This window comes from Cimex lectularius, unplaced genomic scaffold (assembly GCF_000648675.2).
Source record: "Cimex lectularius strain Harlan isolate CLEC.00 unplaced genomic scaffold, Clec_2.1 scaffold172, whole genome shotgun sequence".
In the NCBI taxonomy this organism is placed as follows: domain Eukaryota; kingdom Metazoa; phylum Arthropoda; class Insecta; order Hemiptera; family Cimicidae; genus Cimex; species Cimex lectularius.
In genome coordinates this window covers 61643-89206 of record NW_019392796.1, presented here as the reverse complement: position 1 = coordinate 89206, position 27564 = coordinate 61643, and the positions used below count along the sequence as shown (strand labels likewise).

At 33.2% G+C, this 27564-nt stretch overlaps 2 protein-coding genes across 7 annotated transcripts; both read left to right on the top strand.

The window, feature by feature from the left end:
- Positions 1–86: 86 nt before the first annotated feature.
- Positions 87–14089, top strand: LOC106665028 (probable elongation factor 1-delta). 4 transcript variants are annotated; one of them, XM_014391169.2, is made up of 11 exons: positions 87–229; positions 3832–3936; positions 4581–4808; positions 5007–5321; positions 8543–8620; positions 11580–11676; positions 11735–11931; positions 11989–12058; positions 12120–12245; positions 13634–13749; positions 13816–14089. In XM_014391169.2, the coding sequence occupies exons 2-11, from the start codon at positions 3841–3843 to the stop codon at positions 13852–13854; spliced, it is 1362 nt and encodes a 453-aa protein (XP_014246655.1). In that variant the 5' UTR covers positions 87–229; positions 3832–3840; the 3' UTR covers positions 13855–14089. The 4 variants fall into 4 exon arrangements, with proteins under 4 accessions (XP_014246655.1, XP_024083776.1, XP_014246658.1 ...); XM_024228007.1 differs by having other exon boundaries at positions 104–168; XM_024228008.1 differs by lacking the exon at positions 8543–8620.
- A 4183-nt stretch (positions 14090–18272) lies between these two features.
- LOC106665027 (cytochrome b5 reductase 4) lies at positions 18273–26914 on the top strand. 3 transcript variants are annotated; one of them, XM_014391164.2, is made up of 10 exons: positions 18273–18729; positions 20958–21128; positions 21184–21284; positions 21539–21769; positions 21830–22181; positions 25013–25137; positions 25192–25340; positions 25402–25491; positions 25552–25722; positions 25783–26914. In XM_014391164.2, exons 1-10 carry the CDS (start codon positions 18708–18710, stop codon positions 25835–25837), a joined length of 1467 nt encoding a protein of 488 aa, XP_014246650.1. In that variant the 5' UTR covers positions 18273–18707; the 3' UTR covers positions 25838–26914. The 3 variants fall into 3 exon arrangements, with proteins under 3 accessions (XP_014246650.1, XP_014246651.1, XP_014246652.1); XM_014391165.2 differs by lacking the exon at positions 18273–18729 and adding an exon at positions 18848–19108; XM_014391166.2 differs by lacking the exons at positions 18273–18729; positions 21184–21284 and having other exon boundaries at positions 21008–21128.
- Positions 26915–27564: the final 650 nt, after the last annotated feature.

Genomic DNA, 27564 nt, shown 5'->3' with positions numbered 1-27564 from the left:
GACAAATTGCGTCACAACTGGCAGAACTTCAGTGTGAAATTCAACAGATGAGGTGTTGTTCTGCAATGTTGCGTCCGCAAGAGGCTCTGCTAGTCCGACCTGCTGTGTCGGTTTCACTTTTCTTCTTCGTTGCTGAACACAGGTGACACGGCACGCAATTTCTGCAAGGCAAGATCCCAAGTTGAATCCGGCATTCCAAGACGTAAACTCTAAAAAATACAAAAAACAGGTGAATTTTGACAAAAATCACAATTGATTCCTTAGGCAGTCTTCAGCAGGCCGATTCGGATTTAAGTCTTTGCCTTCCAGCTTATCGACCGGCCACATGCTTGCAGTATCCTGATAGTTGCGATGATATGTCTGTCCATGATTGACTTTCCAGTATAGTGAATATTCTTAGTGAAATTAAGCGCCAGCTTTAATCAATATTTCAACTGGTTATGTTGAAAATTAACAACAAAATTTACTTGAAACTATGTTTTTAAATTGTTTTACCATACATTATCCATCATAACTCAAGTTTGCGTTTTAGTGAAAAAAAGATTTTATAAATAAATTAACAATGATTTAACGCAGGAATTATTGTAAACGCTAGATCATTCATCAATGCATGATTTAACATGTTTGATACACTGGGATCTAGGACAGAAATCAATTGAGAACGCAAATATAAAATATGTTCCGATGGTACCTCTTCTACCCTTATAAATGCAATAGATTAAAATCTCTATAATATTAATGTTTTAGTTGGTCTTAACTGACCAAGAGCAATTATTCAGTGATTTATAACTTTTATGTAAAGTGTGGTTGAAATGAAAAGATAAGTGGCACATGTGGGACATGAACCCATGACCTCCGGCCGTTTGCCCTGATGCTCTAAACAAGTCAGGAGCTATCGTGACATTGATATGGTATGATATGGTAAAAAAAAGGATACCAGGAAGTGGGGTTTGTGCTCCTCAGGCACTGCAGCCTTTTGGCATATTGTACCTTCCTAGTTCCTTAGTTCAGTGCAATAGACTCAGTCCTTCTCCTCAGGAGGATCAGGTCATTGATTGTCACTGCTGCAATTTGATTCCCTAAGTTTTTGCCGTCTGTTAGGTTAAATCTCCATTGAGCTGTAACTTCGCATTCGAAGATGATATGGGTGGCTGTTTCCTCCTCCTCATTACATAATCTGCAAATGGGGTCTTTGTTGTGTATACCCATGTTGTGTAGATATATTCTCAGATGCCAGTGACCGATTAGTAGTCCTACCACTCCTCTGAGTTAGGCCCTCTCTAATTGTAGCAATAATTTCCCAGTCTTGGTGAGGGTTGTTTATTAAGTCTAGCACCGCTAGAGTTTATCCACTTCTCCTTTTGTTTCGTTTGGATCCATTCTGCGATGGAGGATTCGTGACATTGGTATTTTGGGTCCTGCTTTGGCTCTAAACTTTTCATCTCAACTACAATTTACATAAAAAAAATTATAAATCACTATGTACTACAATATTAGTATAAATCACTGTAATTACTGTATTATTAAAAAAGTTGTGGCTGAAGGGTAAGAGAAAGACCTCTCCAATTTTAACATATATGGTATACAATGAGAACGCAACGTTTAATAGAATTTTTCTGTTACTATTTTCTCAGTTTAAACTATAAGAAACTACCACTTTATCCCTGGCTCCATTTTTTGGGGGCTCGCAACACAAGAGTGAATTTGAGCCCCCGGTGTGCCGGTGTTCTTCCATCAAAGAAACTCATTTTTGAAGGGGTTGGGACCAAATTCAGAGTTGCTGAGATCTGATCCCACCCCTTCCGTTGATGAGTGCCGTGTCAATTTCTTCCCTTGGTGGGGATCGAACCCATGACCGCAGGATCCACTAGCCGAGAGTCTGATGCCTTAACCACTCGGCTACCGTGGCCCCCCCAAAAAAAAGTTTTGTTAAGTTAAAATTGTGAAGATTTTGTGTAAGTCTGTATCTTTTTTTTTTTTTTCATAGTATTTAAATATATATATATATAAAGGTGTCAACCGAAATAAGGGTTATTTACGCCTTAAAAGTCTGGCATGATGTATCACTCTTATGGCTAGATTTCTAAATTAAATTTTTGAAAATAGATTAGTTTTCTTTAGAAATCTCAGCCAGTCAATTGTTATGGCATCTCCTAGAATTTTTGAGAGATAGTTTACTTAGTTTTACCTTAGTTTCAGTAGTACATTTAGAGATGTTTTTAATGACGATCATGTATTTGCTGGGAAAATTTGTATCCCAGGTGGTCACTTTCACAAAATTTACTAGTTGTAAAAAAAGCAGGCAGGAGACATGATTTGTGTAATGGGACCCGTTTGATAGTAAAAATCAATGGGACAATACTACACTGCGAAATTTAACTGGAAAGAGGAAGTTATTGTACACATCCCTCGAACATATTTAGACTCATGAGGAGATACTGAAATGCCCTTTATTTTGAAATGGTTGCAATTCCCTGTCCGTCTAGAATTTGCTATGACCATTAAGTAACAAGTACAAAGTTTTGAGAAAATAGGTTGGATTATAAATACAAAAAACACAATATTTACACATAGACAATTATATGTAGCCTTGTCAAGATGCAGGACAAAGATGGAGAATGCAAATTAAAAGAAAAATATGTAGAAAATATTTTTTTTGATAAGGCGCACAGTAGTGTACAAGTTATTTTTTCTAGTGAGCCTGCAAAAAATCGAGAGGTGCGAAAGTCTTATTTATTTGGAGTTGCTTGTTCTGATTTATTAAACAAATATGATGATATAAAAGTAGCGGGGGCTCCGCTCACCAATCCCCGGGCTGCCCCAAGCATGCTAAATTTTTTGTGAGGGGATGAGTGGGCAGTGAAAAAAAGTGAACAGCGAAGTCGCCCGAGGTTGAGCAAGCGAAGCGAACAGGGGGCGGTGCTTCCTAGTGAAACAAAAAATAATTATATACTCAAGCATAGACGAACCCAATAATTAACCCAGTGCCGGTTTGAAAGGTTTTCACAGACTTGCAGACCCCACTCTCATCCTTATTCAAGCAATACAAAACATCCATTCAAATCAGCAAATTAAAGTTAAGGCGTTTTGTCTATCATCACTGCTTTTGTCAGTCAGGACAAAATTACACAAGAATATACTAGTGATGGTAAGATGCTGAACTAAAATAGTGAAAAATGAGAGATGACTAAAGTACGAAGTAATTATCTACAGACCTCATTTAACAAAAAAATTTCCCAAACAAATTTCATAATAGTGGAAGCCCCTGTTTTGGAGGCCTGACCACGATAATGACCGATCAGGGTAGGGAGTTAGATATTGTACACATCATTCAACAGGCAAAAACATTATGATATGCATTGAGATGAATCTTGATTGTCATGCCTGTGCTATTTATTGCTGGAGCGTTTTTAAGAAACCAGAATCTTAAAAAAAAGGAGATAATCATGTTATCTCCATTAAACTATTTTTTCCTTAATCTATGAATGTTATAAATTTTGAATATTTAATCTTCTTGATTGATGTTTAGTGTTACAAATCAGAAGTTTCAAATGTTTCCTTTTAATTTTTTAAAAATTCTAATCTGAAGAAATGAAAAATAATAGTTTATGGAACCTTTAATTTTTGTATTGTTTAATATGTGTGAAAAATTTATAATTTTGTTACAAAAAGTTAATAATACTAAAAAACATGTGGAAGTTAACTGAAAATGAAAATGAGTAACAACAACAATGAAGTTTGTGCTTTTAAATCAAAATAGCCTATCTTTGCATAATTTCTTTCTTTTGAAGTTGAATATATTTTTGTCTAAAATCCTTGATTTCATTGCAGGAAAAAATCATGTTGAGCACGTCTTCGCTGGCTAAGGAAAAGGTCTGGGTCCAGAAACCCAAATATGATCTCGCAGAAAAGCAATACTATGAGAAGCTTGCCAAAGTAAGTCCTAATGCGCAAATATTGAAGGATATGATTGAAAAAATGGAAAGAACTTCTATCATTGAGGAAGCCAAAGAAGTAGATGATATGGTTGTTGATTAAAAATAAGGGAGAAAAAATAATATTTTTTTCATTGTCTGAATTATTTTGATATTAACAAGTAATATACCAATGTGATTTTTTTGATTTTTTTTTTTTTTAAATAATCAATTGTACAGATTTAAGTTTTATGCAGTATAAAGTATGACTTAACATTTCTTCACAGTTTATAATTATCTGCCTGGATAATAGATTGCAATTATTCAAAATAGAACAAAATATGAAATTAAATATGCAATAACAGTCACAATCTTTGAAATAATCTTTAATTTTATGGTGTTACGAAGTTTTAATTAATGATGAATATGTGCAAAAAATATTTTTGAAAAAATCTGATCAGTTATTGCAACAGGAAAAGAAAAATATTTCGAAATTATGATATTATTACTTATTAATACTTGCGCTATGTATAGTTTATAAATAGATATATTTATAATAATAATAATTTGACAAAACGAGGTAAGTAATTATTACCTTAATTGGTACAAACCAATAAATTGCCAAATTATAATCTAGGGCCTAAATTGTAAAATGTTTTCTCACAGTTAGCTCAGAATTCCCAACCCAAGACCCAGGCCCAGGCACAGCAGGTGCCTCAAGAAAAAGTTGTGAACAAAGCGCCTGAGCCAGTGCCAGAAGCGGCAGTGCCAAAGGCAGACCCAAAAGGGTCAAAAAAGTCACAAGAACAACAGAAAAAAACTGCACAAGCCGTTGTCCCTGAAGTTAAAAACCAAGCGAAGGATTTAAAAAATACACAAGAATGCCATGAGAAGGTAAAAAAAAACAAGAGCTTGTGATTAATGTGGTTTTTTGATTTGCTTGATGTTTCATTTTTTCACTAACATGAACACAGGCATGACCCTCCAGATCCATATTTATTTATTTTTTTCAAATATTTTATTATCAAGTAGCAGTCGTACATTTGTTTGTTTTGTATAACTAATATTCTAACAGCTTTATTATTTTTCAAGCTGCAAAAAGGATTACAAAACTCGTTGAAAAAAGAACACAAAAACAAACAAGATTCCAATCCCCCATTAAATAAAGATTTGGTTGCAAACCCAGTCACGGATCTTGCTCCAGTCCCTGTTAAAGTTGAAGATCCCCCGCCCCCTGCTGATTATGACACTAAAGAAAACCAGTCACACATTGCCGCATTCGATTTCGAGCTGACTATCAAGTGCAACTCGAAGAAGGCAAAAAAAGCCAAAAAAGAGAGGAAACGAAACAATAACGTCAACAATAACAATGTCAACAATGAAAACAATGCAAATAACGCGAAAAAGGTAATTAAATCTCTTGACTGATGTTGAAATGCCAGTATCCACACACTGTAAAGCTTTTCCGTTGCATATTAGTTTTGAGTTTTATTTTGTAGATTTTTATTTTTTTCCTTAGAAAGCATGTTGTTTTGTGTGTAATTTTTACAATAATTCACATTGTTTAGACTGTGTATCCATTATTTGTACTGAAAAAATACATTTTAAGATTGATAAAGTTGTTTTACATTTGATATGAATTCAAAAATTAAAATATAATCCACTTTCCAAAGTTCCAAAGGAAGTTTTGATAATATTTTTAATTATCTGGTCTCGATTTTTATGTATGGTGTATGGTAGTATGTAGACTGAGAAAAAACAATTGTTTAATATTTTTCATGTATGTATTTTTGTTTATTATATTTATTTGAAATTCATATTACTGTATCATCTCACTGGTGAATTTATAAGTTAATAATTTTGGTAGTGTTAAACAATTAAGCAATCATATTAACAGACGATTATATGAACTATTACAATTAATTAATGTTTTTAGTTGAGATAAAAAAGTCAATGGCACGAGTGGGATTCGAACCTACAATGTTCGGCTAGATACGCCGCTGCTCTACCACTTGAGCTATCGTGACCTCGATCCACTCGGACACCAACTTCCCATCTCAACCACACCTTTTGAATTTTCCCTCCTTTTTGCCATTTTTCAATTTTTATCTCAACTGAAAACCTTAATTAATTGTGTGGTGATTAGTGACCGTTAATTGATAATTATTCAGAAATCGTGAGATGCGGTCTGGTGTGATGTAGGTTTCAGAAAAACTTTTTCTTTATCGTGCCAACGTTTCAATCTTTATTGAGTTTGTTTGAGATCGTATGTTTGTAAATCCCAGGCCCTGAAGATGATCTCAATAAAGATAATAATTTAACAAAAACATGTAGGATGTGGAAAAAAGTGAATTTGTACAATGCAAATAATTTTTTTTATATATTAAATCAAAGTATTTCTACAGCCCTGAAGATGGTCTCAATAAAGTTCGAAACGTTGGCACGTTAAAGAAAATGTTTTTCTGAAACCTACATCACACCAGACCGCATCTCATGATTTCTGAATACTCAATTAATTGGTCAAGCGGACCACGAAACTAGTGAATTGAATATGAACTTTTTTATATCTCAAATCAATGTTCATGTGATGGTGGTTGTTTCTTACAACTGACCTATAATTAAGTAAAGTTATGTTAACCGTATCGTAATTGTAGAAATGAGTATATTAAACCAAACAACCAAACCAAAACAAATCTATGACTGCTATGTAAAATTATTGTATTTTCAAGAATTTCTTTGCAGGCTGTAGATTGATTAATTATAAAAATTATATAAATTCAATAAGCAATTGATTACAGGAGTTATTTTACTATTGTTAGACTTTATTAAATAGTAATGAATAATTAATTAATATAGTAAGGAAGTTAGAATCTCCGTCTTGTTCTCATAATTTTTTCAAGGCAGGGGCTGCATCGGTGGTTTTGCCAGGCCCTACAGCAGGATTGGCTCGTTTAGAATTATTTCAAAATTAGAATTAGTTTAACCAGACGATACTAAACCCGCACGATCGGTCTGTCATGCGGGTTCTTTTTTATATTTTTTTTGAGGGTTTGCCACAGCAGAGGTCATTTCAACCCTCCTGTGCTGGTGTTTTTTAAAAGAAGCCTAGTTGGATATCAGGTTTGAATGAAGGATAGTTGGATTCAAACCAGGGACCTTTACCTTACTGTGACGAGTGCGGTTTCAACGCCTAAACCGTTACGACCACGATGTCCCTTTTGGCCCCTTATTGAGATCAGAATACCCAGAGAGACATAATATATTCCATCCGGTGGCTTTTCATCAGAATTATTTATTTTTTATAAGGCCGTTTCAATGCTTAAATCAGTGTGGCCCTCCTCACTGTGAAAAGTTTAAATGATTTTTATTCAATTACACACCCAAATTGAAAAATGTTCTATGGGTTGCCTACTTCATTTACTTGGCACTACTGGGAATTTAACTGATGTACTATACAACTTGAATCACATAAACATTTAAAAAATATATTTATATTATTTTTAAGTACAAGAGAGCTATTTAACGTGATAAATTTGGTTGTGTTATGGGCAATGAAAATGGTCAAGCATAGGACATAGTCAACTTGTTAAGATTTGGATTTTTTTAGTGCTTACTTTCATTACAATTAGATTTGTGAATTGATTCGTCCAAAAATGCCTCACATGAACTTTAAAAAAAAGATGGTAGTAATTACCAAAATTACAAATGATTCACCTGGCAAAGAGTATGTTCAGTTAAAATTTGGTTGTTTCTAGGTCTAGCATCTATTTTTTATTGACTAAAAGAAAACAGCTTTCTGTTAGTATTAATGGTGTGTTTTTTATACAGACCTAAGAGTTGTTCATATTTAGAAAGAACAACTTCTTAAATGAAATGTGTATTTTTTGTAGCATAAATGCTTTGGAAGTTCACCTGAAAGCTTTTGTTTCTTATTTTCTGAATTGTCTGATAGGATTTTTTTAGTATGCTCATTTTCATTGCCGGCTGATTTTAACATTTAGGTTTAGATTCATAAATTGGTTTGTCCAAAAGTGCCTCATGCGGACTTACATAGTAGATCTTTTAAAGATTAAAAGGCCGTACTGTAATCTTGGAGAGAAACAGCTCTTTTTAATAATGACAAATGCTTACAAAAAGATAAACAAGTTAAAAATGATTCTATTGTTTTTATTATTAATATATGGATGCTATTTTATCATAATTTGAAATAGGAAAAAGTTTTTTTTTTTAAATTAACCATGCAGAGAAGTTAATGTACAAGTCATATTCATAAATGATTATAAACTGATTATTTAATTTTTACTATTCACTTATTTTTTTATTTTATTGATGATGTTTATGCCTAACACCAAATATTTAATATATAGTAGTACTATATTAAAATTAATTGTCATTTAAAAAATTGTATAGTTTATTAGTTTTTTCCAGTATCAAAAGTATATATTTATTTTATTTTAGGATCTTTTCAAATTTTTGTTTTTAGGAACTCCTTTGGATTTGGAAACTTATTTGCCATAGAGCATTTATCTGTTTGAAACTCTGCCTTCTCTCTTATTATTATTTTTATTCTTGCTATTATTATTATTTTTAAGTAAACCATTAAACAAACTATTGTATTTTTTCAAAAGGGTGCCCCACAGAGTGTTAATACACTGGCTGGTGAAGTGGCCAAAGCAAGGGAACACATCAAAAACAGTATGCAATGTGTAAGCTCTTATTTTTAGTTTTATATTTTCAAAGTAATACGTTTGACTAATTGCAGCTTGCATGCCATGTCTCGCTTTTATAGTATTGTTACATTGAAAATTATAAATGTATTTTTTTTTAATGTGCAAATATTCAATAATGATTGAACAACAACAGAATGAATGCTCGGCAACATACAGTGTTACTTTTAGGCACGAGTTGTTTTAGGTACGAGACACGAGTAATTCAATCTAAGACCAAGCTCATAAGTCAAAATGCTCTTATCTCAAATCATATTGCTTCATTGAAGTGAGATTTTATGTATATGTGAAGCAGAAAGTAAAGGAATTAACAGATTTGGCGGAGCCGATTAGCCCTATACAGTAGAATCTTGTTATTTGTAGAGGATATGTACTAAGCAACACCATGGATAACGAGAACCACAGATAATAGAAAACAAATAGAATTTCAGGCTGAAAGAATATTCTTGTATCTGCATACCAATCAGACACTTTCTGTACCACATGTGCCTATCATCAGTGTTACGTATTAACTTACATACACACATTTCAGGGTTTTTTTTTCTATTGACATACATAAAGTTCATTCCATGCTGAAAAACAATATGTACATTCCTGATCAAAATTAACACACCAATTCATTATTACACTACAAATTCCATTTTATTAATCCCAGGTGTTATTTTCTTTTTAGGTATATAGGGGAAATTATAACCAAACAACTCGAGCAGAAAAATCAGAAATTGAACACCAAAACCAGAAAAAATTAATTTTATTAAAAAAAGTAGAAAATTAAATTTTGAAATTTCAATTAAAAATTAAAACATCAGTATTTAGTTTTTTAGTTTTTACACTGAGTTAGCGGTTGTTCGGGGTGGGGCTCTGAACGCTGCAAGGTACGTAGAAGAAATCCTACCTCATGTAGTGCCTTTTGCTAGGGATAGTGAGGAAGAATTTTTATTTAGGCAAGATAATGCGAAACCACACAGGGCGAGATCTGTGGAACAATATCTAAATGAGGAGGGTATTGAAAGGATTGACTGGCCAGCTCCAAGTCCTGACATAGGATCGACTCAAAAGACAAATTCTAAATCTTGTACCAACTCCTAACAATCTTACTGGAAGAGTGGGAGAATATTCCTCAAGCAAACGTTAATAGCATGAGAAAACATTTACAAGCCATCAAAGTCAGGGGAGGCAACATGATTGAGCCCCCACCAAAGGCAAGGCAAGGATATAATATAGCATTGTGCAAATCTTTCTCCATGTCTGAACTCGACCGTCTGGAGTTCTTACCGAACTCCGAAACCGTGATTCTGACCTCATCAGAAAACAAAATTCTTTTCCTGTCATAACTCAAATTGAGGTGTTCTCTGGCAAATCACAACCTTGCTACTCTGTACCCTCTGGTTAGAAGAGGCCCTGAAGCAACCCATTAACTGCTCAATCCACATTCTCTTAGCGTTCTTACAGTGGGAGCTGAAATGGTTACATTTGACACTTTGAATAAGTTGAAAACTTGTTACTTCCCTTATTCTTAGAGCATTGAAGTGCAAAAAACGGTCATTCCTCTCAGTTGTGGCTCTTGGATACCCTTGGCCTGCCTCACAGTGTGGGTGTCAGTTTCCTGGAACTGCCAAAGGGCTCTCCCAAAAGAGGTGTGGTGAAATCCGAGCATCTTGTATACTTCTTCGAGAAGGATCCTCTGATAGCTTCATTTTGCACAATTTCTTACTGATGCCATACATTTTACACACTTTTACTCATTTAAATTTAAAGTTTAAAAGTTTGTAAAAAAGTTTATTCAAAAGGTGTTTTAAGTGTTGCAAACTGGGTAACTGGGGAATCGACCAGGAAAGAACTGTCGAGTAAATTCCTTTTCAAATGGGATAAAAGATAATTGTTTACTTGTAAGCAATCCTTGAGTGATTCTGAATAATAAATAAATGAACACAAATAGGTTTAGTTAGATCTATTTAAATAGGATTTTGCCTAAAAATCAAGAGTGTACATACATACATTAGGTATGCACCTATGCACGACATCACAACAAATGAGAAAAGATTATTAGGGCCTTAAAAATATAAATTATACTTAAGATAAAAAACAAGGGGACAACCATGAATGAGTAAAAGCACGGACAATGAAAGCACGGATAGCGAGTCTTTTGTACACAGTGCAAATTAAATTATTTGTTCAGTTCATTTCAACAACTTAATTAGATGAATTAATAACAAATTATATTATACCAAAAAGCTAAATAGCTATAAGCACATATATATGTATATAGCATACATATATATATATAGAAAAAAACTATCACAACTAAACCCACACGAAATGGTTCTGCGGTGGGATAAACATGTGAACTGAACAAGCGAGTAGGAATCCGAGCAATACAGTGGTTGTGTCATCACCTAGGCTTGGATTTTACATTGTGGTTTGTAATTCAAGAGAAAATTTTGACTTATTGATAGCTTATATCTCAAAAAAACTCGTAAACACTCGTATCTCAAAGTACCACTGTATTTTGTTAATAAGTGTACAGTAAAATCATACAGTTTCGTTAAGATTTGATGACATTCAAAGTTGTTCATTGTTGAACTATGCACTTTTTATTGATGCATTGAAAATTTCTATTTTAAAATGATAATTAATGAGGCAATATTTTTGATTTTTTTTTTTAAATTTTGGTAGACCCTGTTGTGTAGCCAAGATAGAAAGTAGGATAGCAAGCACATTTTTTCAACCTAAGTGTTATCCTCATTCTTGTGAAGATGAATTTAATTAAATGTTAATAAATAAAAAGTCATACTTCTTTGTTTTACATATTTTACGCAGAAATTTAGATAATAGGTACACCTTTGTATGATGTATTCTTCTATTATATATAGATTATTGCCTCTTTGGCATAATTTTCCTCGAGTATTAATTTAAACGAAAACATTCTTTGATTTAGATTGACAATGTGACATCGATGACTTCAAATCTTGTTAACGGTAGTGGAGCAAATAAACTACAACAGCTTGAGAAGGACCACACTCAGTTGAAACAAAGTAAGACTTTTTGTTGTATCAAAACATTAAATATGCTAATTTTGTTTTTCTTCTTCAGAGGTGGGCGATATGTCACAACTTATTGTTAAACTTGAACAGAGAGTTACTGAACTTGAGAAAGCACTTGCCAGCAAGACTACATCAGCGACAAAAGCTTCGCAGCACTCACCTCAACCTAAACAAGCCCCTCCTGCTGCCAAACCTCAGGATGATGATGCTGATGATGGTGTAGACTTGTTTGCTTCAGATTCAGAAGTATTTTATTTATCCTCTTGATTATTTTGAATCCATACTCAAAAAACACCTTTTCAGGATGAAGATACTGAAGCTGCAAAAATCAAAGAACAAAGACTCGCCGAATATGCTGCTCGAAAATCAAAAAGTAAATAGATTGTCAAAATATTAATATAAAATTATGAATATTAATTATAATTTTTTTATAGAGCCTGCACTTATTGCAAAGTCAAATATTATTCTGGATGTCAAACCATGGGATGATGAGACTGATATGAAAAAAATGGAGGAAGAAGTTCGCAAGATTAAGACAGATGGTCTTGTTTGGGGAGCATGTAAGTGTATCAAATTAATATTGTTTTTATTATATTGATATTAGTGGGTTTGGGAGACTTTAATTGTAATTACAATCTGGGTTAAACATTTTCTGACAAACATTTTGATCTATGTCAACCATACATGCATATGGTTTGGTTTTCTCTGAATTCAGAGGATTGATTTGTTTATTTGGTTCTGTGTTTTCAATCACTGTGTTGACAAAAATGCAATTTTTTTTTTTATATCGTTAATGTATAGCAAGCAAAGGGCATAGTTTAGAACAATACCTGCTTGTAATGGCTCGGGGTTCTGAACAGATGTAATTTTTAATTAAGTAATATCTTTAATATATAATTCTTCGTGCCCTTGTTTTCCTTCCTTCTTATCTTTGTATAATTCCATCCTAAGAACCACCCACTTCCCAAACCTACACAAAATTGTCTCAATTATTATAATCCCAAAACCCAACAATTGCTTGCACAGTATCATCCTATTGTACTAAAAATCTCTTTCCCTTGATGGGGAAGAAATTACAGTCTTTATCTGATAATTGATTCCCATAATTTAATCTTTGATAATCGGTTTCACACATCAACTAACTATTGGTTCATCAATACCACCATGTTGTAGACAACAGACATCGCCTCGACCTTTGAGAAAAATCAGAATTACATGGCTGTCTTTTTTGATGTTGGATGAGCGTTCCAGCGGGTCTGGCATGCTGTGTAAACTCAAAGGCATCCTTCCCACTACCTTATCTTAAATTCCTACATCGGTCACCATTACTTATGGTTCTTCCCATTCGCTCATCCATCCTGTCTGAGCCGGAGTCCCTGAAGGTACTGTTCTTGGTCCAGTCCTATACTTACATGTACTGCTGATATTCCAACCTTTCCTGTTCACACCTGCAAACCTGTCAATTCAGAATTACCCTTTCTGTTTGTTCCCTATAGTCTAACCTTACTAAACTTGAGCCATGGCTAAAGAATCGGAAGGTAAAAGTAAATGAAAATAAGTGCCAGTACATTAACTAAACATTACGGTGAGCAATCCTTCCTCCTGTTTATCTCAACCGTGTCCCTCTACTCATGACGAACTGTTTTTTGCTGCTAAAGTCTCTACATAGACCTCTCCTTCGATGTCGAACTTAAGTACTTATGCAGTATTAAGGATTTTCTAACTACTTGTTGATTGATTGGTAACGTGGTGGTCCTGATTAATTAAAAGTCTGATTAGGCTTTCACTCTTCACGACTAGTTAATTTATTTTCTGACATTCTGGCCATCACAGCAGTGATTTTTATCTCCTAGTATTTGGCTGTTTTTTAATTTGCCTTGTTTATTACTTAAGTTTTTCAAATTCATCAGCTTTGTTTTGGTTTTTATATTAAAATTATTTTTGTTAGCTAAACTTGTACCTCTGGCATATGGAATTCACAAACTGCAGATTTCAAGCGTCGTGGAAGATGACAAAGTTTCTGTAGATTGGCTGCAAGAAACCATTGAACAGCTGGAAGACTATGTAAGCGTTTTTAATCACGGTTTGTTCCTTTCACAAGAGATAATGTTTCATTTTTCTTTGTTTCAGGTCCAAAGTGTAGATATCGCAGCTTTCAATAAGATCTAGAGAAAGCAATAAACGTACTTAAAATATAATTGGAATCTTCTTAACACCACCTCATCCATTTAACAATACAAATATATCATTACAACACAAATTGTCTAATTTATTCGTAGGCAAATTTCAGAAATATAGGAGTGGAAATGTGCAAAAGAATGTTCAAAACTGCTACTTTTTTAAACTTTTTATTTAACATCTTCAAATATTGAAATATTATATGCATTAAATTATTATTTGATTATTTGTATCGTTCCAGTTGAACCCCCTTTTTTTTTTCACATGGTTCTAACAGTTTTATTAGCTATGCTCGATTAACATATAAAACTGGCACATCACCTAGTAAGAATTTACATTTAAAAAATAAAATGAATACATATTCTGCTATTGGCCAAGTATTAGTTATTATTCAAGGAGGTGGAAATGATTTATTATAAAAAAAAAAATCTAAGAAAATAATAATTTTTTGTTAACTATTCTTTATTTAAACAACTTTTACACATTGTTTCAATAACTGAAAAGTTTTTAGAGACATAATGACTAGATAACAATTAAATACAGGGTGTAAAGTTATTCAAATATTGAATCCCATTTGCCTCATGCATTCTTTGTGGGCTTCGATGTAGCTCTGGCAGTTGGCTTCTCCGTTTTCCACAATGCTGAAACAAATTATAAGAATCCATATTTGTATTTAGTAGTCATTATTAACTGTATTAATTTTTTAAATTAATTATACTATTTATTTAAGGTCTTGATTGAGATGAAAAAGCTGGAGTAATTGAGTGGGATTCGAACCCACAACTTTCAGCTCAATACGACGATGCTCTAACCTTTGGGCTTTTTCATCTCAACCAAAAGCATAGAATAAAAGTATAATTAATTAAATTAATTGTATGATCAAAATTATTTTTCAAAATTTATCCCATTAGGTCTGGTTGAACAAACATGAAAAAAGCTTCTTAAATGTAAATGAAATGAAATAATCATGATTTGGTAATGAATAAAATTTAGAGTATCCATGGAGAAAATATTCTAATTTGTCTAAGAATATGCCATATGAAATATTCAGGGGACCGTGGTGGCCGAATGGTTAGGGCATCTGACATGTATTTGTCAGTTAATAGTTCTAATGTGTCATGTTAATAGTTCTAATAAATTGAAAATTTATGAAAAAAAGTATTGTTACATTGTTTGACCCCTTGTCTAAGACACCTAACTGGTGGCAGTTGGATGTTAAATCCTCCTGATGTCGGATTACTTTTCTTTTTTTACTAAAAGACACTTTTGAGCTAAAGTTCATTAACTACTGGACAAAGGGCCTTTTGCCAGATAGCCAAACTGCCATCAGAGCGTTGAATTTAAAAGTTCATTCAATGGGTACGGGACAAGTAGTCAACTTACAATAAAAGGTTTAAGTTCCAGGATAGAGGAATGAAGGGCAATTAAAGAAAAGCTACCACATTACTGCAAGACAAACTATTTTGTGGAACAGAAAAACGTAGAAGATAAAGTGGAAAATCCAAACAAGAATGCATCAATAATCTCCCACTTATGATTTCCAGGGTGCAAATTAAGGGAAATGAATTAGCATCTTTTCAAAGAAAGGAATATCACACTGCTCAAGATTTGAAAGACTTCTGCAGGATAGATATAAAACAAACACTAATAGAAGACAAGTACAAAACTAAAAATTGGAAGATAAGTAGCAAGGTCGTTTTTGATGGTTTTGATTTGCCTCATCACTGTTTTGATCTGTCAGATGCATTTTGAATTTTTAAAATCTTAAGTGGTCGATATTTTTATTATTATAAGTAGATTGCGAGACCTAGCACTAAACATGGCAATAAGCTGAAACCAGTGAGAGTAGGAAGTCCGATAAGACAGAAAATGACTAAACCGCAGGCTCCTCACCATGCAGACCTGATAAAGAAATCTCACAATTCATGAAATGTTGGACTAGTCAAAAATTGCCAGACCAAAAACACAAAAGATGGTGATACGTTAAAATGCGCCTGACAGACCTAGTGAGGTTTGCCAATTTCCTCCTGTGGTCTGAAGAGTGATGAACGTGTAATTTGATGCTTACTGATCATCTTGGCCTGTCTTATCAGGGCGAGGCAAGGTACTTAATTCTTTTGTCAAAAAGTTATTTTCCTCTTGCTTATAATCCTGTATGACCAATGCATCTTTTAAAACAATATTTTATAATCTGATAGGTGGAACTAGATTATTGAAAATGTCCAACTAATGAAAAATATATTGTTATTCTCTTATTAATCAAACGCTTTAAATTATAAAGATGAGTAGTAGTTGAAAACTAAGTTAACATTAAATTAAATGGCTTTTAAGCATTATTAATAAATTAGGGGGATCGCGGTAGCCAAGTGGTCAGCGTAATAGACTCTTGGCTTGTAGAACCCATGGTGGTAGGTTTGATTCCCTCTGTCTCCCCTGACCTTTTTTTTCACACAACCATTCTCTCCACAATGAATATGCATCGCATATGATCAATGACGTTCCTCGGCCAAATTGCCAAGTTCATAAGGCTATTAGAAATTTTTTTACACAAAGCACTCAATAGAAGAGAATAAGTTTTTATTTACATGTGTGCAATACAATATATACAATAATTTTAGAATGTAGGGAGTGACATTTCACTATAGCTTCCTACTATTTACAACTAATATACAAAACAAAATATATATAATATACTAAATACAAAAATATACAAAAAGGTAAGAAAAATTCCATAATAATTTGTGGGAAAAAATTTAAGTTAAAAAAACTACGTTCAGAGGGATGAAGTTTATATAGAATTAAATAAATGCAAATAAAGAGTAGATGGGAAGTAGTCAAATGCTATACCACAATAGGAAGTAAATAAATAAAAAATTAAATAAATAATTAAATACATAAATAAATATATAAATATTCTTATAACTATGACAAGTTTATAAACCAGGTACATTGTTATGTTTCCAATTTGCATTTGTTGGATATGCACCAATGGATCTGCAAATGGGATTTGAGGAGACACTCGCCTAAAGATTAAAAGATTTGCTGACATCGTATATTTCCTCCTCTATACATTTTTTGTTAGTTCGTTCGTGTAGGCCTGTCAATCTGTAATATGTGGGAGAGGCAGTGGCCAGCCGCAGAAATTTATTTCAGATTACCAGTAATTTATTGAGATTTGTTTTACAGGTAAAATTCCATGCTAGGATTACATTTGCATAAAGCAATGTTTAATAAACACTATAAATTAGTAGTTTATTGTTGGCTCATGCCTCTCCTTTCTGAGCAAATTCAAGTTACCCCTAAACACAGTGAAGATGGTGAAATGCTAAAACATGTCTGACAGACCAATGCAGTGAAGATGGATACACCAAGATGATTAGTAAGGATCAAATTAGAGAATAGGTAGTCCAAAATGTTCATAAATTACCATATTACAAGCTCATCACTACGCAGACCTGATGAAATTTCTAAACTCATACTATTGGACCGTCTGTTTATACAATCACAAGAACAATGACCAAGATGGCGATAAGTTGAAACGCATCTGATAGACCAAACTAAGAAGGATAAGCAGTCCAAAATGATCAGAAAAGACCAAAATACAGTCATCACACTACAAGCCTGATGAAGAAATTTTACGACTCATGAAGCGTTCTTTCCCAAAGTCGTAGGGCAACTTGTACCCTAATACACTTATACTTGCTTCTATTGTTATTGTTATATCTTCGTCTATTGTTCAGGTTTGAAAATTCCAAGGGTCGAATCGGGATTCAAACCCAGGACTGCTGGCAAGTCAAGTACAAGTCAGATGTTCTAACCAATTGGCCAGTGTGGTCCTCCATGAAATATTGGACCGTCTAATTGCACAATATCAGGCAACAACAGTTTTTCTACGCCTTATTATTCTTAGCTTTTTAATACACTTAAGTGACCTTGAAAAACTTGACAATATTTTGATAACTTCCTTCCACGACATGCAAATAATATTTTAAACAACGGATGAAAAGAGTTGTTAATGTACAAAAGTTATGTTAAAATAAATTATTACGCTGCATTATTGAATAATTTACCATGCATCTCGAGCTCTTTTCGTCTCTGGGCAGGCACAGCACGGCTTCAGCTTCTTCTCGCCTTGCTGGGGCGGTTTTGGGCTTTCGACCGACAAAGCCATTTTATGATATTTCTAACTTCTTTTTGAAAAAAAGCAAACGGTTCGAAAAGATACGGATTCGAGATAAGGTTATTTCCTTGTTACACCGGCCACGAGGTTTTGGATTGGTGGGAAAGATAACGTTATATTAATTTTAATTTATTTTGCTCGAAAAATGTTAACTCAATAAATGTATTAATCATTAGTTATAAATCTTTTAATGTTGAAGAATTATTGATTTTTTATTATGTAATGTTTAATATTAAAACATTGATAAAGCTTAAATACACTTTTTTTATTCTGAACATATTTGGGATTGTTATACAATTTGGAAGGTCTGCAGGGGTCTTAAATTTAATTATTTAAGTTGGGTTGGTGTGAGCCGCGTAACCTCACCGGGTTTCGACTCTTCGCCCAGAAGGAGGCTGACAACAGGGTGACAACTGTAAAGGGCAAACTGGAAGTCGGTTGTAATCATCTGTCACGATGAGGACGGGTGTCGATCCGTCGAATTTGCGATGAGAATAAATCGGTCTTCCCTGTGAAAATGTCGAGAGGAAATTTGGTGATACGTTGTGTTCAGGGGAGGGGTGGGAAAATGCAAATTTCAAGAGAGAATCCCATTCGATAGGGCACTCGGCGGCCGTTTCATCACAAACACAAAGTGCCAGAAGCCACGGGCGACGGACCGGCCATGCAGCAAGGAAGCGCGACAGGTGCGGTCATTCTCACTAGCAACATTTCCGCTAAAAATTTTCTCTGGCAAAAATTCGCAAAGAATGTTTCGTTTTTTTTAAGATTTGTTTTCAGAATGTAGAATCACATGCAGAAGTCTTTAAAACAAACTTTTGATACATTTTTTAAGGATGCAAAATTGTCAAATATCAGCCCTAATACTTGCTTTCTAATAGAAAATCATAAATAAGCTATGCCCACTTAAGTAAATAGTAAGATTTCTCGTTGTTGGAAAGGAACAAATTAAAAATCAAACAAACATTCTGGAAAAAGTACAAGTTCAGAAGCATTTTCATGAAAAAACTGAACAAGTTGTTAAATAGGCTCAGGGCAATAATTGCAAGAAAACACTCAAATCCTGTGAGTTTCTTGGTCTTGCTTCATCTTCTGGAATAATTTGTAAGACTTAATTTACAAAGCGGGTTTTTTTCTGAGGGGTTCAGGAATCCTGAGGACATGCAAGTAATATTCGGGCTTTGTAATGTACTGCGCCCTTTGAGAGTATTGTACCCCCTGTTTTGTACCTATGACACACTGATGAGTCCTACTTCGTCAAATTGGTTAGTAGGTCTGGTTTCAGTGGTTGAATTTTTTGTAGGGTTTCATAGTACATTCCATACCTGGGCAAAATGTGCCACGGTTTGTTCGAACCGAACAATCACGCATCCCAAATTCGGATTAGGTGAGGTAGTAAATCTTCTTTTCTGTGCCAGTAACAAGGCACGAGACATGATTTTTTTAATCAAACTCAGTCATTTTTTACTACTAGTTCTGTAACAACAATTTCTTTGCCAAATTGATGAATAACTTAAAAACTGCAATATACCGAAGCAAAGGGTATTATGCAACTTTATCTAACTTTTTCAGCTCATCTAATATAAATATGTCCGATATTTTATAATTTACTAAGAATTAATTATATATTAGTATTAAATAACTTGACAATAATGCTTACATATCACAAATTAATTAAATTTTATAATTAATAAGTTAAATACAAGTACTAATATATGATATTTAATAGTTATACTAACACATACAAATATAAGTATTTTTACAATTGAAGAAGAAAGTGTAATTAAATTAATAAAGAGAATTGTATCATTTTACAAGAATTGTAATTTAATATATTTTAATTTTACTGGTGTTTCCTCTGCTTCTTTGCAGAATCATGATGTGTTGGATTATACAAAAAAAATTTTTTTTTAAAGAAAGGGTTTTTCATCTATGATGTTATATGAATCCTTAGTGATTTTGAGGGAAAAAAAAGAAAGAAAGTACATTTGTATGTTGGGTTGGAATGCAGGGGATTCCAACGTGGTACCTTTACCTTGCAATGATGTGCGCTGTGCCTAATTGTTGCGGCCACCGACACACCAACCAACCTTCTTTAAATGCCCATTTAGTCTGCAGTATCCTGTTAAGAATTCTGTTAGGATTAGAAGTTTTACCTGCTTCCTTTATTGCATTTTTTTAACTTCCAAAACTTGCTACAAGGCTCTTGGGATGTTTGTGCCCAGTGAGTGAATTCCACTATTTCCTCGAATTCTTTGTTTGTTAAAAACTAGAAAATGTCGGTGCATAACTGGATAAGTACCAAAAAGCAAAGATATAATAATTAATTATTAAGAAAATGTAAAAAATCCTTTGCTATGACAACTACATTGAATTTGATGAAGGAAGAGCACAATAAAAAAAATCCATATTTGCTTAGTGGTCACAATTGACCCTATTAATTATTCCATTTAATTATTCTTTTTATTTAAGGTTTTTGGTTGAGATGAAAAATAGTGTCAACCTTCGGCCAAAGGACATGGTTCGAATCCCGCTCGTGACACTAATTTTTCATCTCAACCAAAAACTTAGAAAAAAAGAATTAATGGGAATAAAAAAAACTTTGTATAAAAATTGAGTTTGTACCAAAGGCCTAAACATTAAAATCGCAATTAAGTGTAAAAAAAAAAGCCTTTTTGCTCAGAGCTGATGAAATGCCCTTTTGGAACAAACTGTATATAACTCAGTATACACAGATGGTTTGACAGAAGTAGGGTAATTTTATTTTTATTATTGACCTCAACAGCTTTTCCTAGAGATTAGTTGTTTGTTAGAGACGGTTGGTAAATTTTGATTTTGTCAAAGTTTAAAAACATTTTTTAACTCATTCATTCATATTAAAACATTTTAAAATATTACTTTATCGTTTTTGCAGGGAATCCCAGAAATAAAGTGGCCCTGGGGCCTGGAAGGTCGCTGATGGATTGGATTAGGCTTGGCAATAGCGGAATTGACATGAGTGGAACTGAAGGGAAAATCATCAAAGTGACAAAGGAAGAACTTGCCAAGCATAATACCAAAGATGACGCATGGATTTGTATCAGAGGTATTCATTTTTGCTATAATTACAAATTATATCGCTCACTAATAATTTATATTAGGTAAAGTATACAATGTAACAAGATATTTGGAATTCCATCCTGGAGGAGTTGTTGAATTAATGAAAGGGGCAGGGATTGATGCTACCTCTTTGTTTGATTCAGTAAGTTTCCAGTTTTTAGGTTTTTTTTGAACCGTTAAAAACCATTTGAGCTAGCTTCTAGGTCTAATCAGGGCTCTTATAGCATGATAATAAAGAATAAATTTATAATTTTTTTGATTTACGAAACAAAATTTTGTTGCTTCTTGCAATGTGCTGAAAATTATATTTTACCGTTTTTTTCTTCTCTAGAATGCTCTTTTCATTTAAAAATGATCTTTTAAAAATTATTTTTCCAAAAGACTTTTTGTTTTTAGGTGCATTCTTGGGTCAATTATGACTCCTTACTGAAAAAATGCCTTGTTGGAACTTTAGTGTCAGGAGTTGTTGATAGTCAAATTTTTCAAACCCCTGCCCCGAGCACCTCATTTAAAAATAATACAAACAATGAAAAACAAACGTTTCCCTCCTCCGTCACAAAATTCGATTGGTATCAGAAGATTAATGGCGTTGTATTTGTTTTTCATTTGAATCAACCTGTCAGAAAAGTGAGTTTTACAAATATATAAAGAAATAACATTTAAAATAATGTTTACAATTTTTAACAGCTTCATTTGAATAATAAAACTGATGGAGAGCTCTGGGTTTACTTCGAGGAAATATGGCTCGGATGGAAACTTTTGTCAAAAGTGGAGTGGCCACCTTCAGTCACCCTAGTGCTCGTAAAGGCAGATCTTTCTCTAGAAATAAAATTCCGGAAGGATATTTTGGACAGTTGGGGACGCCTTGTGACTCTCAGCCCTGGTGAAAAACCGCCACCGCCTAGCAAAGCACAATTAAAAATAGTTGAAATTAATCCTATCAATCATAACGTTTATATTATTGGGCTAACCTATGTCAATTCTGTCTTCAATTATATTCCATTAGGCTTTCATATATCTCTCTCAGCAAATATTAAAGGTAAGTTAATATTTAACATTAATTGTAATTCACTAGTTTTCGTGGTCCGCTTGACCAATTAATATCTTTCAATTAATTAAGGTTTTTAGTTGAGATAAAAAAGTCAAAAATGGCAAATTTCTTTTTCTCAATCTTTCAGAATTCAAGGTGCGAATCAGAGGGAAAATTCAAAAGGTGGGGTTGAGATGGGAAGTTGGTGTCTGAGTGGATCGAAGTCACGATAGCTCAAGTGGTAGAGTAGCGGCGTATCAAGCCGAAGGTCGTGGGTTCGAATCCCGCTAATGGCACTGACTTTTTAATCTCAACTAAAAACTTAATTAATTGAAAGAAATTAATTGTAATTAAAAGTTATAAGAGCAGGTTAAAAAATGATGCTTTTACATTTTTCACCTTTGTGTTGAGTTTATTTCTGTCTGACTTCCAATATTATTTGCGGTTAGAGCAGCGGTTATTGAGCCGAAGGTCATGGGTTCAAATCCTGCTCGTGACACTAACGTCTTCATCTCAACGAAGACTTTAGATAAAAAGTATAGTCAATTGAAATAATTAAATAGGTCAATTATGACTGCTAAACATATATGGATTAATATAATTATTTGTATTGGCATAATTTTAATTCATTGGATTGGATAATCATTTTGCGGACATAACCCTCTATTTTATGATGGATTGGTCAATTGTGCATTTCCATTGTTGTCTAGAGCGCCTCATTAAGCATAAAAGGCTTTTTACCAGATACTAAAGTTTTTTCAAGGACTGCCTTCAGTATCATTTAGGCTTGTGCTTTTCCTCTTAAGGAGTACTAATATCTGCCCTTAAGCTGTGAACATACTCGACACAAATCTAAATTCCAATTTTCCATAAGATTGTATTACCCCTGTGCACACCTGCCCGATACTATGCAATGCTACCCTACTCTACGCTTTGCGATCCCCAATGTCCAGATTTCCGTCGGGTAGCAACGAGTACAGTCAAAGACAAAAGAATCGGACACTCATATTTTTATTCAAACTACATGTATTATTGTCATTATATTAATTACAATATACTTTTTTTAATATAAACCAAATTAACCGAGATCAGAAATTCAGAAAAAAAAAAGGTTTGGTAGAAAATTGATCAAAACACGGAATAGGAATCCCATTTTTTGATATAATGAATTTAACTAACAATTTATTACACATTTTGCTCATAAAATGTAACTAACAATTTATTTCATAGTTTTGCCCATAAAATTACACCATTTTCGTCGAGTAGCATCAGAACAGGACACTCATATTTTTTGTAGTTTATTTCAAATAAGTATATGTAATTTTGTCGTTATATTAATTACATTTCTTTTTTAATGTAAACCAAATTAAATGAGATCAAAAATGTATTTATACAAATTATTTAGTTATGATGGTTAGGAAGAAAATTTATCAAAACACCGGAATAACTTTATTTAAAACAATTAAGTTTAACCAAATTTATTACATGGTTGTTCTCATAAAATTTAACTAATAATTTATTACATGGTTTTGCTCAAAATAATGCATTAAGAACAAAAGAGGTGTTGCAATTGCGATACTGATTTGTGATGTTGTGACTGTACTTTGCGTGTGTTTGACGTTGCATAGTGTTGCATCGGGTGTGTTCCCGGCCTTAAGGACATGTCCCTCTGCCGCGTGTGCCCTGGTACCCAGAAAAAGCTAATTTTGTTGTTTTACCTAATGGCTGATCAATCCCCTAGGGCAGTCAAATGACTCTGGACTTTACTGCTGCTGCAATAATTGCTCTCAATGTTGCAGGGCTGTACCAGCCTTGCCTTTTAATCGCCTTGTTACAGTGTTCAATAGCCACAGTCTGCAAAAGCAGTGATGTATTGTCCAAGGTTTGTATGAATTATAGTCCCTTGGTTTATTTCCATAAAAAAAAACAGCTACCAGCTCTTCGCACACACTGTTTTTGAGCCATCTGCATATCAGATATATACAAGGTATTTTAATTTTAATTTTTTTTGTCAAAGCTGAATTTAGGGGGATCATACAATCAACATCCCCAAAACCCTACCTGCCTGAAACTTCTTCCAATGCTTTAGTTGCTCCTTGCTATGCAGGCAGGGTATTGGGTGCGTCCCTGCATTAGCCTATGAATTGTGGCTCTGGCCTCTCTCTAGAAATCTGTAGTGGTGGTAGATTCAGGGCTTCCAAGACAGCAGTGGGGGGTCATTCTCAGTACCCCAGTGTTACTCAAGCACGCCAGTCTGAGCAGTACCAAGGATCCTGACTGCCCTTAGATGCAATATCTTTCTCCACCAAACCTTTAGGCTATCATAGGCTTAACAACTTGTGTTTATAGCCATAAGGACATTTTGCGTTTATTCCCCAACTTTTCCTACTACGGCGTTTACATCTGCCAATGGCAATTTTTGCTCTCTGTGTGATTTTTATAAAAAAATATTTGGATGTCCTTTCATGGCATCAGATATGACATTCTGACTAACACTTCTTCTAAGCACTCCCTTAAAGAATCATTTCATACATTTAGAATCAAAATTGGATAAGGAAACTAGATACTGATCAGAGAATTGACCTTTTGACCTTTCTATAACACCCACCTCAATCCTGATCATGCTCTTTCTATCATTTTTGCTGAGCAATGGCCCAATTCCTTGAAATAAAATGTTTGATTTTGATGAAAATTTTGGTAGTCTTAAAAAAACTGGAATGGAAGATAGACAATGTATATAAAAATATGATTTACAGCTCTTAAATCTTATCAGTGCATTGTTTTGTAAAATAAAAGAACAATTTATTTTTTTATGAAAAATAATTTAGTTTTTTTTATAGATACAGAAGTAGAAAGACAGTATACTCCTATATCCAATTTGTTGACCGAATTTCCTTTTGATGTTACTCTTATGGTAAAATCATATCCTGAGGGTGCATTCTCCAGTTGGTTTACATCACTAAAGGTATAAATTCAGCTATTCAAAAATAAGTTTTGAAATACAAAATATATTTTTCAGATTAACGATGTTGTAACCAGTTCAATGCCAATCGGCAGTTTTTCTCCACAGCTTCTTACTGACGTAACCCACTTAGTTTTATTTGCCGCTGGTACAGGCCTCACTCCAATGGTACGACTTATCCAGTGGGCTTTACAACTTAAAAAAATGTGAGAGCATGTTCAATTAAAATAATCCATGAGAAACTGATTTTTTTTCTTTTCTTGTTAGCATTAATGTAAAACTGTTGTTTTTCAATCGGAGCGAAAGGGACATTGTCTGGAGAGAAGAGTTTAACACATTGACAAGAGTCGATACTAGGTATTTTTTTTTTACATGAAACTTGGATTTTTTAATTGTTTTGAAAATATTTTTGCTTAGGTTTACAGTTGAACACATATTGTCTCAGCCTGATCCCACCTGGTCTGGAAAACAAGGATACTTAACTTTGCAAATGATGCAGATTTTCATTCCGGACTTCTCAAAAGAAGCTCTTCAGCCTTATTTCGTTTGTGTCTGTGGGCCCATAGCTTTTACACAATTAGCAGAAAGGTTTGTGAATTTATTTAAAAATTGGTATTTTGTTTTATTAAATTATCAAATTTATTTCAGGTATCTTCAAGACATGAACTACGACGCTGGGCGATATTTTTGTTTTCGAGGTTAAAATTTCTCTCTTGATCTGTAAATATATTGAACATTGTTTTAAAAAAGGTATATAAATCCATAAACAGCCAAGGCTTATTTTCTTTGTAATACTTATTTTTGTATAAAAAATAGTAAAGAAAAACCACCTGTTGGATAAATAAAAGTATTTATTTTAATAAAAGTTAAAAGTAAGGTTAATTGTGCCAAATAGTTCATCAATTTTGTTGGAAGGTAAGTTTATAGAGTGTTGTTATTGTAAATTTAAAAAAAATCTTAAAAGTTTTCCAAAAACAGTGCAATCATTTGATTTTATTTTTAGGTAAAAATTTACTTTTAGCTATTCGTCAGTTTTTCTATAAATTGATCACTTTGCAATTCCATGATCTTTAGTAATTGAGATTCTCAGTTAAAATTGTATTGATTGTTAATGGCTTGCTGTGTAATAGATATGAAACTAGTCAGAGTCATTGGAGAGGAAAAAAATATTCATTATCATTTTAAAATTATTTTATCACTGAGATCTATGTTGTGAATTAGGCAGTTTCAATGTTGTAGGAAAATTTTGAAAACATGGCTTATAATGTTGTCAAATTAAAGAATTATTACTGCTGGAATTTTAGATTTGATAGAAATTGCCACAAAATTATGTCGTTTCTTTAAATTTTCAAGCTGAGAACTACCTGTGATTAGTATACAAAATATTTTAAAATGCACATTTACTTTTTATATGTATCTACTGAAAAGAAGCAAAATAGCTTGTGTGCACATATCAGAAATTTAAATTAATGAAACGGGATTACAAGCATATATGTTTGTGTTGGAAAATTGTTTAAAAGACAAATTTTCATGACATCCTAATGTAAGACTGAAGTCTCTTAGATTTATATTTGTTAAGACAATCTATTCCTGTCATTAATACCGTGCTAATATGAACGATGTGTGTTATTTTAATTGGGGAAACAAACAAAGCCTTATTCACTTTCTGAGGGGGATTTTCATTTTTAGCGGGAACAGGGACCATAATGTGTTACAATTTATTTGAACACCAATTAGATGTATGTAAAAAAAAAGTGTTAAATAAAATTATCCTGTAAAATAAAGTGTTTTTATATTACATCCTTCCTGTAAATTTTTTAATTTGCTCTTTTAACTTGTTTACCTTGTAAGAAACAGCTAATATAAATGCATATATTGAAAAAAAAAAGTTTCATCAGAATAGAAAGGCTAGTTTTATGTGATTTTTTATTACATAAGAATATTTTAACATAAATTTAAATTTAATATAAAAAGTGTCAGCATCCATACACTTTCCAAGATTTCCTAGACAACCCAGAGGTCAAGTTTTTAATACACCAGCTTGCTAAGTAACTTGCCCATTGCCAGCTCCTCATGTCTTTTCCACTTAGTGACAGCGCTCAATCGGTGCTCTTATAGGAGTGCTTTGTGATCTTTTATTTCCCATGAATATTGTGGGATGGTTTTTCACATAAAATATTTCACCCCTCCACATATGGTGATAAAGCTCAAACAACACATTTAGAACACATTCATACTAATATCAGACAATAAGAAATGTTCATCCAGGTTAAAGGGTTTTATAATTGCCTCAGTTAAAATAGTTTCAAATTTTATTCAGTGAAATAGACTTCATCAGCAACCTTCTCCCAATGTGTTACGCCCTTTTTATTCAAGTTTAGGGTCTCAGGATTTTAAAAATACGTTCAGCTCATTTTCCCAATGTTGGCG